The sequence below is a fragment of the Xyrauchen texanus genome, chromosome 27 (genome assembly GCF_025860055.1).
Source record: "Xyrauchen texanus isolate HMW12.3.18 chromosome 27, RBS_HiC_50CHRs, whole genome shotgun sequence".
Lineage (NCBI taxonomy): Eukaryota > Metazoa > Chordata > Actinopteri > Cypriniformes > Catostomidae > Xyrauchen > Xyrauchen texanus.
The window spans coordinates 24,292,976-24,311,535 of NC_068302.1; the positions used below are offsets into that span (position 1 = coordinate 24,292,976).

The 18,560-nt window shown below is 37.5% G+C and overlaps 1 protein-coding gene across 2 annotated transcripts; it reads right to left on the bottom strand.

The window, feature by feature from the left end:
* Nucleotides 1–2: 2 nt before the first annotated feature.
* si:ch211-167b20.8 (uncharacterized) lies at nt 3–13,541 on the bottom strand. 2 transcript variants are annotated; one of them, XM_052095134.1, is made up of 4 exons: nt 11,991–13,541; nt 7,782–7,822; nt 7,574–7,662; nt 3–3,933 (listed from the first exon to the last, which is right to left on the bottom strand). In XM_052095134.1, the coding sequence occupies exons 1-4, from the start codon at nt 12,842–12,844 to the stop codon at nt 2,566–2,568; spliced, it is 2,352 nt and encodes a 783-aa protein (XP_051951094.1). In that variant the 5' UTR covers nt 12,845–13,541; the 3' UTR covers nt 3–2,565. The 2 variants fall into 2 exon arrangements, with proteins under 2 accessions (XP_051951094.1, XP_051951092.1); XM_052095132.1 differs by having other exon boundaries at nt 3–3,963.
* Nucleotides 13,542–18,560: the final 5,019 nt, after the last annotated feature.

Here is an 18,560-nt window from a genome sequence, read left to right on the forward strand (position 1 = left end):
AATGGAATTTTATTTCTACTTTACAACTGTAGTGCTAAAAAAGTGGAGGGTTATTTGATATTAAGTTAACATGCTTTGTTTATTAGGCACTGAATCTGTCCACAGCTTTGCTTGTTTTGGTAATCTATCCATACATTAATTCAATAATAAAGTGAGTGTCTCAATACAGTTTATATCAAGGTCTGGAAAAAAGGAACCAAGGCTCAACATATTCTTTGAGGAGTTGCGTTTTCTCTGCTTACAATGGTGCAGTCACCCTGTAACTCAATGCTAGGACTTCAGAGCAATGCATGACCTTTTGGGGTGAAATCATGCTTTGGCACGCTTTAACAGTGCACTGCAAAAGGTCTCTCTGATGTGCAAACTTCAGCTTTGAGACACTGTAGAAGATACAGCTCTTAGAAAAAGATAGTAGATATTTGGCTCAAATATTTCTTAAACCCATGTTATTGTTGAATAATCTACAAGTTTAACCAATTAAAAAAAATAAGGACGTGTGATTTTAGGTTTACAGTCTAAAAGTCTAAATTAAACAAAGATCACATACAATATCACACACCCATTTTTACAGAGCAGTTTAGTGAATCCATATACAAACCCAATGTCTACAGAGATTAAAAATTTGTCACAAAGTGGTAAACTAAGGGAAACCCTTAGTTTTTAACTTTCCAAAATTCCTTAGCTCGCTAAACTCACTGTCAGTCTCTACATTTCAAACATAAAACCCACATATGCTCATCATTAAGCTACACGTGAACTACTGGAGTGTGTATAGAAATGAACCAAAGGTTTTTAGATTTTAGGGCCAGTATGGTTAGCCCTATCTAGAACTTCAAACACATTGACAAATATTTTGGTTATTGTGAATAAATGTAGTCAAGTTGAGCCATATTTCCAATGATTATATATAGTTAAGTCATACAGCTAGAACACACATTGCTTGCTCATACTATTATTTTATATAAACCACTGTAAATTTGGCTGGAGTCTAGAGGATACACAAGAAAACCATTGGGCTGAATGGTTCTCAGCACGGCGAGTAACGGTTCCAGTAGCATTTTAACCTGAGCACGGTTAAGAGCCGTTCGATTACAAACAGTGGTGTCTCTAGGGGTAGGTGGAGCTGTGCCCCACCAGATGTGGTGCTGCTGTGCAAAATGCATGGCATATATATATATATATATATTTCCAATTATTATACAAGACAACAGTAGATATTCTTTTAAGAAATTCTATAATTATTAAGTTCTTTCGTTTTGATTAGTTTGCAATGATGATCAATCAAGTTAGTGAGATAACATACACAGCCTTTACGATTTGCCTATATCTGGTTTGCTTTCACAGTCATTTGAGCTTTTTGATGGAGATCTGCTGCTTTAGTGGTGTTTTTTGCATGGCCTCATGTTCAGAGGTTGCGTTACAAAAAATCTCTATCCGTCACTCTGACGGACTGAGTTTTAAATTTCTGTCATAATCTATTTTTATTCGCCACACTTGTTTTCATTTTATAAGTACTAGATCTACATTCAGGACTGTATAGCATAAATTATAATGGCATATACTGTAAATGAAAGTGGATATGCCTTTATGATATATGTTTTGCCTGTTGAAACAAAGGAGTTCTAGGGTGACAGTTGTACCTGTTTATCAACCGCTGCACTTAAACAAGTTAATTGTAACTTTTCCGGTTAATACATATACACACATGCACAGGACCTTTTTCAGTGTGCCTCATATCAACTTTTTCACACTTTCTTTTTGTTAATATAATTTTTGTGCTTTATTATCATGCATTTACACACTGACATATTGAACGATGTATGCAGTCATGAAATAAGAGACCCTCTCCTTGAAATCTGAACACAATCGGTCAAAAGAGACATATATTTCCAGGTGTAAATGGTGATAATGTGTTAACATGCATCTTAATATCGGAATAAACAGGGCACACAGACAGCGGGAGTGTGTGTGTGTGTGTGTGTGTGTGTGTGTGTGAGAAAGATTTAAGACAAAACTGATGCACTAGGTTCTTGTTTCTTTTTTATCTGTCAAAATTATGGACAGCATTTGGAATTATCTGTAAATGCTTCAAAAATCTGTAAATTATATGATTTTCGGTTAACGCAACCTACGACATGTTGGGTTAAGTGATTGTTTGTGCCCTACTAGAAATAAAGGGCCTGAGACGCCACTGATTGCAAACCATCCCAGGCTAGAATTTCTTAGCATTTCTAACCGTATTCATAACGGTTAACTGTTCTGTTGGAATGTATGTACTGACATGGCGACTCCCATTTGGTTACTTGCCCAGTCAGTCCATTCTAATCCTGATTTTGCAGCACCACAGTGGAAAAAGAAACCGATTTGATTTGGTTCCACAAGGAGAACCGTTCAGCCCAAAGGTGGAAAAGCATGTAATTACACAAATTTGACACCAGCTCTGTTAACATTAAATTGTTGGAATTCATCAAGGCACAAGGAAGAAAGGAAGAACTTAAATTCTTATGGCTTTTTACGAGAAAGGGACGGAGGAGAAAAGAGAAACTATATGGAAAACAGCAGAAATCAGAAACATAGGGACAATAAGAATAATCCAACAAACAGGAAAATGCTGGGCTCTTGAATCCCAGCAAACAAGCAGACAACAGCACTAAAGAAAGTGAAAGAGGCAATAAAAGACTTGTCCATTGTCACTTCTGTCTGATCCTTTGAAATTTCACATATGTTTGTGCTTTCTCTTGGCAGTGGTAAGGGGGTTTCTGAGTCTTTACATGTTTGATACGGAGCGGCAGACAGTTCATCACCCTGGAAAGACTTATCGTAAGTTAAATTATATTCTGTTGAGGTGTGAACAGCTGAAGGTTGAAGATTGAAGGTGAAATCAGTGGTTGTAGATATCATTCCAGAAACACTGGCCAGTCCTGACTTTTCCTTTTGGGTTGTTTGCTGGTCTGTAGTAGACATGGTAATGGCTTGTTTACCATAGTTTGGGTCCCCAGGCAAAACTAAGGTCAGCTCACTCTGCTCCAGGACAAATCCCTCCTTTTTCTGATGTTGTGTGGTGGTCAGCTCATGTTCAGATTTGCCTGTGAGTGGATAGGTGGGTTGGTTTTGGGTTTCTCTATCCTGTCTTATGGGACCTGAACTGGTGACTGCAAGACAGGAAGCCACTAAACCAGCCATTTCCTCACCACCCATCTTGGTGCTTTGCATTGTGAGCAGAACATTAACCGCCTCAGTGGTCTCGGCTCTGACCAAGGATAGAACATCTACTTCCTCCAGAGGGTGCTGTAAGCCCTCAGAGAAACTGTCTGCATCCGCGGTGAGATTAAGGTGTTCCACGTCATCGGTTGCATTTTTATTGTAAAGGTTCTTTGAGCAATGAGGCTGCACAGCTTCCTCCAACATCTGAAAGAGAGACCATTTCTTTTCATCCTCGATTTTCTGACTTGGCTGTTCCAGCATGTCTGTCTCCATCTCATCTAATTCTAACTGTATTTCCTCCACAACTTTCTCCTCCTTTAGAATGTTTATACCTTCTTCCTGGATGTGTGGTGCATCTGAAAACCTAGCCAATGAGGGTTGGTCGCACTCAAAATGCACTTGAGATGAAATCTCACACTGGAAATCATCTTTATGTGGATGAGAGAATTGTTTAGACTTAAGAGAATCCTCAAAATCATACTCAATTTTCTCATCATTGGGGTGGACAAGGATAGTAGGGACAACATTATAGACTTTATCTTGAGGTTCAGAAAGCTGCTGACTAGGATATGATTGGGGGTCGGGTAGTGGTAACTGCTGAATGGCTTCGCCTGTAGCTCCAGACTCTTCTGCTTGTGGTGAATTATTGGATGAAAGCGGAATTGGTTCTCCATAGAGAATATCTGTAGTGGCTGGATGACATCCTGCTGTTGAGGAATGCCTGATGGACTGTGGAGATTTGGACAAATTTATAGCTGTCTGCAACAGAAAGGAAAATGAAATAATAATAATAATAATAAAACGCTTGGAATTACAATCTCGGAACATTGGTCTCTGAGGTCATGTCCACACTAATACGTTTTTAAAAACACATTGACTTTGCTACGTTTACTCCTCTCAATGCATTGACTTTGCTACGTTTACACCTCTCATCCGTTCTGGAAAGGCGTTTTCCTCCACCGAAAACTAAGACATTCGAAAACTCTCTCTAGTACCGCATACTTTGGAAAATGATGATGTTAGGAAATAGAAAACAGTTTTCAACAGGAAAAGTATTAATGTGGACATGGCCTGAGTCTTTCTAACAATAAAACATGTGGAACACTGCTCTGTTTTATGGCACAGAGCATTTATGAATATGAACTTACTGTCCAATAAATAGTGTAAGGTGAATGGCACAAACCTGAAATGCATTGTGCATTTACATTGGCATTTCTTGACTAACTAGTTTGAAAATCAAGAGTACATGCATTTGATAATACATTTTAGAACTTACACCAGCACTGGTTATGAGCTCCAATGATTCACCGATATAAGTATAAATAGAAGTTTTTACACAGTAAAAAGGGGTAATCTGCAATTGCCACTTTAAGAAGCTATTTCTACTGGATTAAAATGATTTTTTTGGGTGTAAAATAATGTTTATAGGTATAAATTCTTTAGGTTAAAATTTAAAGGAATATTCTGTGTTCAATACAAGTTAAACTCAATCGACAGCATTTGTGGCATACTGATTACTACAAAACAAATTTCGACTCGTCCCACCTTTAAAAATAAATAAATAAATAAAAAGGTTACAGTTGTTACAGTGAGGCACTTACAATGGAAGTGAATGAGGTCAATTTTTGAGGATTTAAAGAAAGAAATGTGAAGCTTATAATATTCTAAAAGCACTTACATTAATTCTTCTGTTTAAACTAGTGCATTATTTGAGCTGTAAAATTATTTATATCATAATATTTACAGTTGTTTTAGGGTTTGTTTTCATTACATCGTCATGGCAACAAAGTTATAAAAATGTCTATAATTTTACACAGAAAAGGTTATTTTATCATAATAAAATAATGTTAACATGCATATTGTTTATGTCTTATGGCTATACCTTCGAAATGGTGAGTATTTTAATATTTACATATTGGCCCCATTCACTTCCATTGTGTCTCACTGTAACCTAGATTTATTTATTTATTTTTTATTAAGAAAAGGAGGGGGAAGTCAAAAATAATTTTAGTGGTAATCAACATAATCCCACAAATGCTGTCGATTGATCTTAACTTGTATTAAACCTGGAATGTTCCTTTAACAGGATGTTTCCCAATTAAAAATAGAGAAATTTAAATTTCCTAAAATGCAAAGTGACCAGTGGGGACAGTGATTTGTGTTGGCATGATGTTTGTGCCAAGTCCCATTGGCAATTTAACAGGAAGGGTTAGGTGAGGTTACTCAAATGGAAAGTCTCACAGTATATGGTTAAGAGAAACAAAACCTTCACAAATAGTTTTTAATGTTTGTGAGAAATACACACGATTAAATAAACAATGAATAAAACAAAAGTGGTGCTGAAAATGCTACGAGAATGCGGTTTATCTCTGTGTGAAGTTGTGCATATCTCAAAGTAAAACATGTAATGAAACTGACAAGATTTACACAGAACATACAGCACACAGACCTAAATAAATAAATCACATAACAAAACAAAGTAGTAGTTTTATTTCTGTTTACATATATTACTTTTCAACCACTGAGCTTTTTTGGTAGTTTTTATTCCCTCAAGCAGGTGCTTGCCAAGTTGTCAAGATGGTCTAATGGCATGCTCATAACAAGATGTTCCCACAAGATTTTTTTCTAATGTGGGAAACATCAGGAATATAGTTATCTTAAACAATTCTACAATCAATATGAATGTGTTAAACAACTAAACCAACTAAATTTTGACATGTAATATTTAAGGCATGTTGCTTTTGTTTTAAAACCAAAGTATGGAAATAAACAACTACATGGTTGATCCAAATGTATTATGGGTCATGACAGGATGCTTGTTGCATGCAACACGATGAACGGGTGACATTAGCAAGCGTAAGGTTAACAAGCCACATGCACATTACCTAAGTAGCTGCTGAAGCTTCTATGAGCTGTTCAGGTAGACAAATGAGAATAAAAATGTCAATATACATTTTATATATTTTTCTGAGATCTATTGAGAATTGGTTAAACCATTCTTGTTTATTACAATAGTGTTTTGTTTGACACATTTCAGCATAAAAAATTAAACAACATATTTTTTGAAAAGGTTCAATAGTCTTGGACTTGGACTAAAGAAATAATAAAAGGTCTTTCCTTTTATCGTAAATGTTGACCACAAACCAGACACAGAGATGGCAATGCTATTGTTGTAAATACCAGACTCAGTTATTCGAAACAGCCGCAAATCAACAGACTGTAAATAGACACTAATTAGTTGTTATCTGGGCAGTGAAATGTCTGGGGGAATTTTAATCTTCTGTGAGTATACAGGTATGAGGATATCTGTCATTATCAGTGTTTTATTTATAGTTATGCATTAATGTTTTATTTTAGTGTTAAATGAACAATAGGCAATCAATGAGTTAAAGTTTAATTTTACATCTTGAGTTATCTTAAGCCTGGGTGGCTATAAAAAAACAGTGCACTGGTTACAATGGTGACAAACAGGAGTCATCATTATAAGTACAAACTGGAGCTGATGGAATCAGGTTACTTATTAAAGTGAACAAACATATAAACGACATCTCTGGTAAATAAATACAGTAAATGCCTACTACCACAGATAGTAACAAGATACAAAGATTCACTGTGAGAGTGTTAAAAGAGGCTAAGTATCTATTCAGATCTATAAAATTATATTCAGTCAAGGGTCAACTATATAATGAAAGTTGATTTAACTGGGTTGTCAAGATGTTTTATATTATATAGATATATATCTTTTTTATTTTATTTATTTATTTATTATAACCCATCATATTTGTTGGCTGTGACATTTAATGTTTTTATTTGTGAACCTTTATTTTATATAACTGCTTTAGTGATTTTGCTGAACAGCCATTTATAGTGACATTGTGACAAATTACCCAATATAGTGTGAAACCATGCCTAACTATTATATAATAAGAGTGGAAATGTGCAATAGTGTTTTGTAGCTAGGATTGTAAGGTATGTGCCTAAACAGAAATTGACTAGAAAATGCCCAGAGAAAAATGTATTGGAGCAAAAGTGTGACACCTAGCCCCGGTCTCTACTATATCATCCTTCAAAACACTTGCAAAGACCTAGAAAACACCAACCTAAAGGCTAATGAGTTTACAAAATGGCAAAAGACATACCGAAACAACAGCAAAAAAACTAAAAAAGAAGAACATGTTGCCGTTACGCACAAAAACCGTGTCTCCCATTTTAAGGTCACGGAAATGTTTTAAAGGTTAGAGAAAGGAGGGTAAAATGAACCTTTGTTTAAACCTTTGTCTTTGTTAACTATTTTTGTGACACACTGTGGATTTTTTTACACCTGTTAATCCAGTAGAACCCATGTGGTTATAAAACAAACCTCACTCACCTCAATGTCGATCTCCGGCTGGACAATAATTGGCTGTGCACAAGAGGTCTGATCCTCCGTTGATTCATAATCTGTGCTGCTCATGTGTGCTAAAACAAAACCACAGAGTAATTTGAAGCATAAAATTACTAATTTGGCATATGTTTGTTGTATCCTGACATAAATAAGATACTGGATGATGTCATGAAGCTAATTACATATTACATACCATCTTCTATGTCATAAGTGTCATCGTAATCAATGTCCGTTCTAGAATGAAGACACACACACACACACACACACACACACACACACATAATACAAATTATTATTCAGAAGCATATACACAGAATAAGTGAAATATAAATAAAGAAAAAGTATAAAAGTCAATAACTCATTGGTCAAGAGTATAAACAATTGCTTGACTCAATGGAAAATAACTGTGACCTCTGTGGCATTTGTTACCATGGTAACATCTGAAGACTTGTTTAATGGAAGTCTGTTTTGTGGGTGAAGACTGTCTAGCCCACACTCCACTTTCATCATGATAGATTTTATGATTGGATAGGACATATTAAAATATCCCACATGCCTAAATATGAACATTAGCAGTCCTGGAAGCATGGTGATCAGATACTCTAGCCATGTGAGAGAATATTACATTTTTTTGTACATACTTGTTTACATACCACAAGTGGTACTTTTCAATTTAATCGAGTGAATGTTTAGTTTGGTTGAGGTCACCAAAAGGATTCCAATCGCTACACATTCCGAGCATATTGTGCACATAAGAGTTCGAATGACATCCTGTTCTGTGACCTTCTACTTATTGTAGCATATCTGAGCAATGAAATAGAAACAAGATATGACATTTGAGGAAAGATTGCGATCAAGATTGCCAGCAAGTCTGTTTGGGACTAAATGTCGTGCTTGTTGCTTGATTTAGATCTTCTAACAAAAGAGGAGTTCCATGACAAGACTTCACTTCATTGCTTCACTAAAGGTGTCTTTACACACTTGAATTCAAGCTGCTCTGTGCCTGCTCAAAATTCTGTGTAAAGACACAATGCCGCATAAAAGCCAGAATGAATTATACCTGCTCTGATCCACCTCAGACCCCAAGTATCAAAAGTGGCTCTGATGCTGCTTTTGTTCTGTGTAAATGAAATGCAGCATCAGAGCATCCTTAAACTTTGTTGTCATGATAGAGCATCCATCCATCTTCTATAGCTGCCTGTCTCATGTAGGGCAGGGGTATTGCTGGAGCCGGGCCGAAGGCAGGGAAATCACTGCCTGGTCAAGAGAAAAGTCGCAGTTTGGATTTAAATAAGCAGATACTTAAGAGCCTATACTTGGATCATTATTGCAGTGATTAAATAGATTTCAGCTGGCAACAATTCTTTTAACCCTAACTGATGCAGTGTGCAGCTTCTCATTTCTTAATCAATCATGAAAGAAGACGTATCCCGTGGTCATGTTACTGTGTTTCAGAAGAGGCGAATTATTCGCCTGCATCAAGCAAAGAAAACAACTAAGGAGATTGCTGAAATCACTGGAATTGGGTTAAGAACTGTCCATTAATAAAACCTGGAAGGATAGTGGTGCACCATCAGCTTCGCAGAAGAAATGTGGTCGGAAAATCATCTTGAATGATTGTGATCGGAGATCACTTAAAAGCTTGGTGAAGTCACATCATAAAAAATAAACAGTAGAACTCACGGTTATGTGTAATAGTGAAAGTAAGAGCATTTCCAAACACAATGCAACGAGAACTTACAGGATTGGGACTAAACAGCTGTGTGGCCACAAGAATGCCACTTGTTAGTGAGGCTAATCAGAAAAAACAACTTCAATTTTCTAGGGAGCATAAAGATTGGACTGTGGAGCAATGGGGAAAATGTCATGTGGTCTGATGAGTCCAGATGTATCCTATTCCAAAGCGATGGGCACATCAGGGTAAGAAGAGAAGCACATGAAGCAATGCACATGTCATGCATACCCACTGTACAAGCCTCTGGAGGCAGTGTTATGATCTGGGGTTGCTTCAATTGGTCAGGTCTAGGCTCAGCAACATTATGCAGCAATAAAATTCAGTTGCCTACCTGAATGTACTGAATGACCAGGTTATCACATCAATAATTTATTTCTTCCTGGACAGCACAGGCATATTTCAGGACAACAATGCCTAGATTCGTCTGGCTCAAATTGTGAAAGAGTGGTTCAGGAAATCATTTTCACACATCAGAATCAGAATGAGCTTTATTGCCAAGTATGCTTACACATACGAGGAATTTGTCATGGTGATAGAAGATTCCAGTGCAGTGAATAGCATCTCAGAATGCACAACACGTCGAACATTGAGGTGGAAGGACTACAACAGCAGAAGACCCAGTCTGGCACTTTATTAGGACCATAATGTTCCAAATAAAATGCTATGTGAATGTATATTCATAATTTTATATTTAAAACCTTAATCTCATAACATTATTTATGCAATTGTAATTGCTGTGTGAATGTATTAATGCCACCACTGAGCAGCATTAAACAGTCTGTGTAAATACACCTTTTCAAGTCAAAATTGACTTTGATACTAAACTGTCTAGCATGGAAAACAAGGGGTTATCATCCATTTATGGAGCACATTTTGTTCTTCAAACATTCATCTGGACATTTTGTTGTTTTACCAAGCTTAGTTATGTCCAAGTCCCAGACAGAATGTGAAAAAGGAGGAAAACCAGTGTGGGTTTGTGTCTGCTTTTGTTGACATGTTGTGGCTTTACTGAGTAACTCCTTTAGAAAGGTCAGAGGTAAGGTCTCGGTACACCAGAGCTGAAAGTGACACCTGTCCTATTTTCATCCTACTCACACACCCTTGAATGGTTGCCATTCATCAAAAGAGGGTGAGGGGGTAAGGAGTTTCTATAACACCAATGCTCACACAATACACAGATGCTAGAGGCACAAGCAAGTTAGGTGTATTTGAAATTCCACATGATTGTTGGTGCCAGATAGGCTGGTTTCAGTATTTTTGTAACTGCTGATCTCCTGGGATTTTCATGCACAACTGTGTCTAGAGTGTAAAGAAAATGGTGCGAAAAACAAAAAACATCCTGACCCATATATGCTTGATTTTATACATTTTACTGCTGGCCCATGATTGGCTGATTAGATAATTACATGCATAATTAGTTGTACAGGTGTACCTAAAAAAGTGGCCGGTGAGTGTATATAGACCCCATTAGAGGAATAGTTCACCCCAAAAAACTTTCTTCTGTAGAACACAAAAGATGATGTAAGGTCTAATGTTAGTCTCAGTCAACATTCAATTTCATTGTACGGGAAAAAGATGCAATTAATGTGAATAGCGACTGAGGCTAACATTCTGCCTAACATCTACTTTTGTGTCCAGTGAAATAAAGAAAGTCACAGAGGTTTGAAACAATATGAAGGTGAGTAAATTATAACAGAATTTTATATTTTGGGCAAACTATCAATTTAAAGGAACAGTTCACCCAAAAATAAAAATTCTCTCATCATTTACTCACCCTTATGCCATCCCAGATGTGTATGACTTTATTTCTTCTTCTGAACACAAATTAAGATTTTTAGAAGAATATCTCAGCCCTGTAGGTCCATACAGTGCACTGGTGACCAGAACTCTGAAGCTCCAAAAAGCACATAAATGCAGCATAAAGGTAACCCATACTACTCCAGTGGTTTAATCAATATCTTCTTAAGTGATACAATCGGTTTTGGGGGAGAACAGCCCAAAATGTAACCCCTGTTTTACTGCACACCATGCCATTCCAGACTCCAGGCACAATCATGATTTCAGGCTCTATTATACTCCCTAGTGCTTAACGCATTCACAGAGCGCTAGATGGTGCTAGGAAGTGTTATATAGCTTTGGAATCATGATGGCTAAGGAGACTGCAAATGTTACAATATTTGTCTGTTCTCACCCAAAACAGATTGGATCCATTGTTTATCAGAAGATGTGGATTAAACCACTGAAGTCTTATGGATTACGTTTATGTTGCCTTTATGTGCTTTTTTGAGCTTCAAATTTTGGTCACCATTCACTTGCATTGTATGGACCTACAGAGCTGAGATATACTTAAAAAAAACATAATTTGCATTCTACAGAAGAAAGGGTGAGTAAATTATAAGAGAATTTTCGTTTTTGTGTGAACAAAAATAATTCCTTTAAAGAATGCTGCTTCATAAAACAAACCATGCCAGATTTTGAAAGATGTAAACCTACATAAATATTACTGTTAGCCTCGCTCTACGACAGTTCTGTCCCATAAACTTGATGCTACTTATATGTCTTTATCCTCCAACCATTTTTGCTATAAAAGAGAATATTGATTGCTGGCTAAACATATAACAACATTACTTGAGCCCAACCCTTAGTCAACAACAGACGCCCACTTACCGGTACCTTGGAGGCTTCAGGATACCTCTCAGGTCAATATTGTCCACCTTTGTGGACGGGTCTGTGTCGTCTTCATATGACTGTATGAGAGTTACTGAATAATTCCTGCCAGAGTTGTTCGCCCAAAACTCTCCGTCTGACGTCTCATATCGCACAACGAAGTCGATTCTCGCTCCGTTGAATAGGTATGGTGAAGCGAAAGACAGCTTCACTGAAAATTGATCAGTTTCACCATCGTTGGAGCCCTGGACGTACTCGGCTGGATAATCAAAGTGAGAGATCCATCCGTCCATTGTGGCCCGGACATAGACTGATTTATGAAAAGAAATGTTAAGCACACGGATCAGAACCTCGAAAGACAGAGGCTCGTCTGGCACAGATGTCACGCGCTCCATCTCCAGTTTGTTTATGTGGACGGACTGCACGAGCTCCGTTTCCGCGAGTGCCTGGAACTCTGGCGACACACGGTAAGTGGGCTCACGGTGAGTCTTTCGGTAACGCGCCTCCTCTTCCTTCCATCTTGAGTCGTCCTCTTCATCCGAATCAAACGGTACAAACAGTCGGATATCAACCAGTTCACCTCCAGTGCTGTCAACAAACGACACTCTTCTGCTGGGCAGCGCGAGACGAATTCGCATGTATTCCGCGGTTTCATCGGCAATTGAAGTTCCTCGCTTTCTGGGCACGGGAGAGGACCTTGGTATAAACCGGACGTCTTCCTCCGTTTCTTCCTCATCTTCATCGCCCAATAGGGAAATGCTGTTCTCTTCTCCTGAACGCTCGACCATCACTGTGGTGAAAAGACTGTCTTGCAAAGGGATGGATAGGAAATTATTATTTTCACCTTGCGCCATTACGCCTGTTTCTCACTACAAAGTCGTCTATAATCAGTAAACGTGAAAGGTGCCGTAACTGAAATGGTGCGCGATGATCACGCCGCTGTCAGATCGTGCTGCCCTGCGTAATGTCAATGGATCCTGCGGAGCTACGACAAGGGTCTGCCACTTCGTTTCGATGGAATGGGGCCTAAACTATGGACACAAATGAGAACTGCAGTTTGAAGCTCATAGTGCATCGGGACGAATAAGTGTCTAAATTTAGAAAGAAGCTGCACGTCCATCGTTTTCCGGAGGTCATGAGGAAGATGGGCTCTGTTGGTATATCCCTCCCCCTGATCCCTTGTTGGTCACTCTAGACCGGACACGCCCCCTACTTCTATTTTAATGTTTTAGTCACGCTGATTGGATTCGTTACTGCTTGTTGTGAGCACACACAACAATGCACAGATAGTCCCAAGGTGGTGCTCAAGTTGGCCAGTTGGCCTCTGACTAGATAAATGCCCTTTTTGCAAGACATTTTTTTTCTATTTCTTTGTCTAATTTTAGTTTTTAAATGATCAATTCTCAATTAAAATCGTGTTGTAATGCCCAGGGTCGGGTTTTCCCCCCAAGCAACTGACCAAGCCGGGGCCCCATTTAAAAAAATGTAGCTCAAAAAATGACATAAAATGTATTTTAAATCATAATTTAAAATTCATCCTATCAACCATTGTAGCCAAGTACATTCAAAATGTTTAATGAAATAAAAATCTTGTTAAAGATAATTAATGCATGTTTTCCAGTTTTTCCACAATAAGTGATTAAAAAAAAACTATATTTACCTATTTTTTTTTTTTTTTAAAGAAAAACCTACTTCACCCATTAACATTTTGGAATTCAGATTTTATTTATGAATTTTATAACCCAACAATTATATACTGTTGTCCAGTTTGTCATAATAATATATGATATATTATTATTATTATTATTATTATTATTATTATTATTATTACTTTGAGGATTTGTTGTATATAGTAATATATTCCTGTCTTATTTATTTTAACCTGGGGTTTATATTCTGATGCTGAGGCTGTATTTTATGTAAGCATTGTAGGCAGCGTTCGTAATGAACAATAAACATACAAGGCATGGGGGCCCCTCAGCACATTAGAGCTGAAGGGGAAAAAACATTGCCGTTTATCAAGCGCTGAAACTTTGCTTGTTGCAGAACGATCTGGAATAATGTTAAACATTGTATCAGTCCCCTCTTTGCAAGTCACCATTCAATTTCATTGTATGGAAAAAACTATGCAATTAATGTGAATAACGACTGAGGCTAACATTCTGCCTAACATCTACCTTTGTGTCCAATGAAATAAAGAAAGTCACAGAGGCTTGAAACAATATGAAGGTGAGTAAATTATAACAGAATTTAAAATTTTGGGCAAACTATCAATTTAAAGGAACAGTTCACTCAAAAATAAAAATTCTCTCATAATTTACTCACCCTTATGCCATCCCAGATGTGTATGACTTTCTGTCTTCTTCTGAACACAAATTAAGATTTTTAGAAGAATATCTCAGCCCTGTAGGTCCATACAGTGCAAGTGACTGGTGACCAGAATTTTGAAGCTCCAAAAAGCACATAAATGCAGCATAAAGGTAACCCATACTACTCCAGTGGTTAAAACCGCTACTGGTAATGCCCGAAAACTGCAAGAGCCCCTGCACCTCCCTCTTCGACAGCATCAACACCTCTTTGACCTGCCTTAATTGGTGACAGCCAGAGTTAATGATAGTGTTTACCCTAAGCATTGTTTATCACTCTTGTAAAATTAAACCACGTAACTCCATTAAGCTTAACAACAAGCAAGCTAGTCTGGCGTTGGCAAAAAATATGATACATTTACAAATCTTTCTTCAGGGGGACCCCTTAGATGGTCTGAGGTCCAACCACCACAGTCTCATTCCTGTAGGAAACACTGATAATAGTGAATGCTAAAGACCATCATCTCTGTATGAATTCATAATTTTAGAAATGCAAAGCTTGTAATTTTATAAAAGCACTTATAAAAACTCTTCTGTTAAAACAAATGTATTATTATAGCTGTTAAGTTGTTTAAATCATCGTTAGGGTTTCCAGCACTAGGCTACATTTATATATTTAGCGATATGTTGTCATAGCAACAAAGTTGTAAACTTGGATATAACTTTACACAGACAAGGTTTGTAAGTGATATTATCACACTGAAATCATGTTTACAGGAATATTGTTAACGTCTTGTGGCTATACTTTTGAAACAGTGAGTATTTTAACGTTTATGGTTTGGCCCCATTCACTTCCATTGTAAGTGCCTCACTGTAACCTTGATTTAAAAATTTTTACAAGACAAGGAGGGACACGCTGAAATTATTTTTTGTTGTAATCAACATTATTCCACAAATGCTGTTGAGCTTAACTTGTATTGAACCCGAAATATTTTTTTTAAGTTGTTGTTGGATTTGTTGTTGTTGCCCTTTCCACAAATTTCCCACTCACTATATTAACATGCACATATACTTGCCCACATATGATTACACAGATTTTCCTCAAATCCCATAATCAAACACAAACTTTGTCAATTAAAATGTGGACTATGTTCTAAATTCTATACTCTGTAAAAACGAAAAGATACTCAAGGCACCATTTGGGGTTTCTCAGTTGCGATGCCGGTGTTCTGACAATCTGTGCTACCTGCTCAGGATGTGCTACCTCCAGTAAAAACAGTGATGTGTATAGCTAAAACATGGGTAGCATAAGTTGGGAGGCATGGAAGAACCTGTCGGTATGTACTACAACAGCATGAAAAGTGTTAAAAACCTAAGTATCACATCTTGTCAGGCAGATAATATCAGGATGTGCTACCAGAATAACTATCATGTTGTGTGATATGGTGTGAGGCTATACTAAGACATAACCCTTCCCCAAATCCTAACCCTAAAACTATGCATTATAGCATTGGTAGCTCATCCTGATACTTAGCATATATTTTCAGGACACCTGCCAACCAGACACCAGTTCTGTGATCTACTCTTAAATCCTACAAGAACTCTGAAGAACTTGCTTTGATGCACATCAAATAGTGCACAAATAGGATATTCAGGCTTCTTTAAGGGATATTCTGAGTTCAATACTTGTTAAGCTTAATTGACAGCATTTGTGGCATAATGTTTATATCCACAAATATAATTTCGATTTAAAAAAAAAAAAGTTAAAGAGTTAAAGTGAGGCACTTACAATGGAAATTAATGGTGCCAGTCCGTAAATGTTAAAATACTGACTGTTTCAAAAGTATACCCACAAGACGTAAACAATGTTTACTTTATTTTTTGTGTGATAAAAGCACTTATTTTTTTCTGTGCAGTTATATCCAATTTTACAACTTTGTTGACATGACGAGGTTGCACTGTAAACTATAAAACGACTATAAAACTACGATTTAAACAAATTTACAGCTCAAATGTAAGTGCTTTTATAAAAATTATAAACTTCACATTTTTGCCTTTAAAATCTCAAAAATTGGCCCCATTCACTTCCATTGAAAGTACCTAAATTTTTTGCTTTTATTAAAGAAAACAAGAGACGAGTCGAAATTAGTTTTTGTGGTAATAAACATTATACCACAAATGCTGTCAATCGAGCTTAACTTTTATTGAACCCAGAATATTCCTTTAAAGGTTGACTTAAGTCTAGTTGTTCACAGATCCAGCACTGCAAGAATAATCATTAATCTCATCTCAATCTAATGTTGACATATTCAAAATTCCATAAAAATAGCTGTTTAAAGGTATTGATTGGTATGAAACTGAACCCCTATGTAGGAATCAGCTTCATCAGAACTTTGGCTTGCTGCATATAGGGGGAGAATGAGGATGATAACACATTTTGTCCAACCACGAATTTTGGTCCTAGAACTTATTACATATACCCCGTAATTTCCGGACTATTGAGCGCACCCGAATAAAAGCCGCACCCACTGATTTTTAAATAAAATATTATTTTGAACATAAATAAGCCGCACCTGTCTATAAGCCGCAGGTGCCTACCGGTACATTGAAACAAATGAACTTTACTCAGGCTTTAACGAAACACGGCTTGTAACAAAAATAAATAGGCTTTAACGAAACACGGTGTGGCAGCGGGGGCGTGGTCAAGCACCCGTCCGGAAGAGAAAAGCTGTAAGGGCGCTTACACCTGAGCTAAATTATGTCTAACACCGGTGTCTAATTTCAGTAAGCATGGGGAGAGCGGTATAAAAAGGCAGCAGCCACAGAGCTGAGAGAGTGACACACGTCAGTCTAGTGTTGGCGCATAGAAGAATTGAGAAACTTTATAAAATTGATTGTAAACATTACTGTGGCCATTAAAAGCCTTACCTGGAACGTCAAGTGCCCTGCTGAAAACTGTCACACTGGTGCCCGTGTGATAGTTTTCCCAAGAAGGACATGTGAAGCAGGGCACTTGAAATTAGACACCGGTGTTAGACATAATTTAGCGCAGGTGTAAGCGCCCTTACAGCTTTTCTCTCCTGGACGGGCGCTTGACCACGCCCCGCTACCACACACGGCTTGTAATAAAACATTTGCAGTAAACAGTAGCCTACCAAGAAAGTCATTGGTCACTATCTTCCTCGTCCTGTGCACTGAAACCACTGAAGTCATCTCCTTCGGTGTCGGAGTTGAATAGCCTCAGATTTAGTTGTCTTTTTGCACTGAGTCAAATCCTCACGCTGCTGTTTCCAACGTCTTATCATCGACTCATTAAGACCAAGCTCCGGTGCAGCAGCCAGATCAATCGCCTTCAACTTGAAAGCAGCATCATATGCGTTTCTCCATGTCTTTGCCATGGTGAGGGTGACAAAATTACTACCGTAATCAGAATGATGGGAAGTTTGAGCGCGCTCGATTTAATCTAAACAGTAAACAAAAAAAGTTGTTTTGACCTTAACCCGTTCGGCAATTTCATTGGTCTAATGAAAGCTTCACGCCGCCAAAAACTGAGCACGTCACAGAATGTTTTATATATATATATATATATATATATATATATATATATATATAACATTTGAAAGCGGGAAAAATCCATATATTAGCCGCGTCATTGTATAAGCCGCGAGGTTCAAAGTTTGGGGAAAATTTGCGGCTTATAGTCCAGAAATTACGGTAGCTTCAATTGTCTACTACAAATAAATCATATTAAGATGTCACTGCAAAAATAAATGGCAAGATAAGATACTCAATGTACTATTTGAGGTTCTTCAGTTGCCACATCGGTGCTCTGGAGAACCTCCAGACATCCTTTAAAGGAGCCTCAAATATTCTATTAATGTCCTTCAAGAACTTCAGTACATATTTCAAGAGGTTCAAAGCCTTTCCCTTATGATAGAGTTACTGAAGGCACCATTGACAGTCTTAGATTTCTTGCTTCCTAAGAGTAATTTTCTCTGAGAACAGAAAGGGTGTTTGAAGGATCTACAGAAGGATCCACTAGTGTGGCAGCTGAGAAACACCAAATGGAGCCCCCAAAAATCGTATTATTTTTGCTGTGATTATAAAGCAGACTTCAGGAATTGATGGCGAATACATGAAGGGGGTTCATTGTTTCATCTGATTAAAGGGGCAAATTGTTTCTCTCCAGTTTGGAATGCCCAATTCCCAATGCGCTCTTAAGTCCTCGTGGTGGCGTAGTGGCTCAATCCGGGTGGGAGAGGAT

Coding starts and splice junctions, on each gene's coding strand:
- si:ch211-167b20.8 (XM_052095132.1), bottom strand. CDS start 12,844: ATGGCGCAAGGTGAAAATAATAATTTCCTATCCATCCCTTTGCAAGAC. Junction 7,663..7,781: donor CACTTATGACATAGAAGATG/GTATGTAATATG, acceptor GTTTTGTTTTAG/CACACATGAGCAGCACAGAT. Junction 3,964..7,573: donor AGCCGGAGATCGACATTGAG/GTGAGTGAGGTT, acceptor TTTCTGTTGCAG/ACAGCTATAAATTTGTCCAA.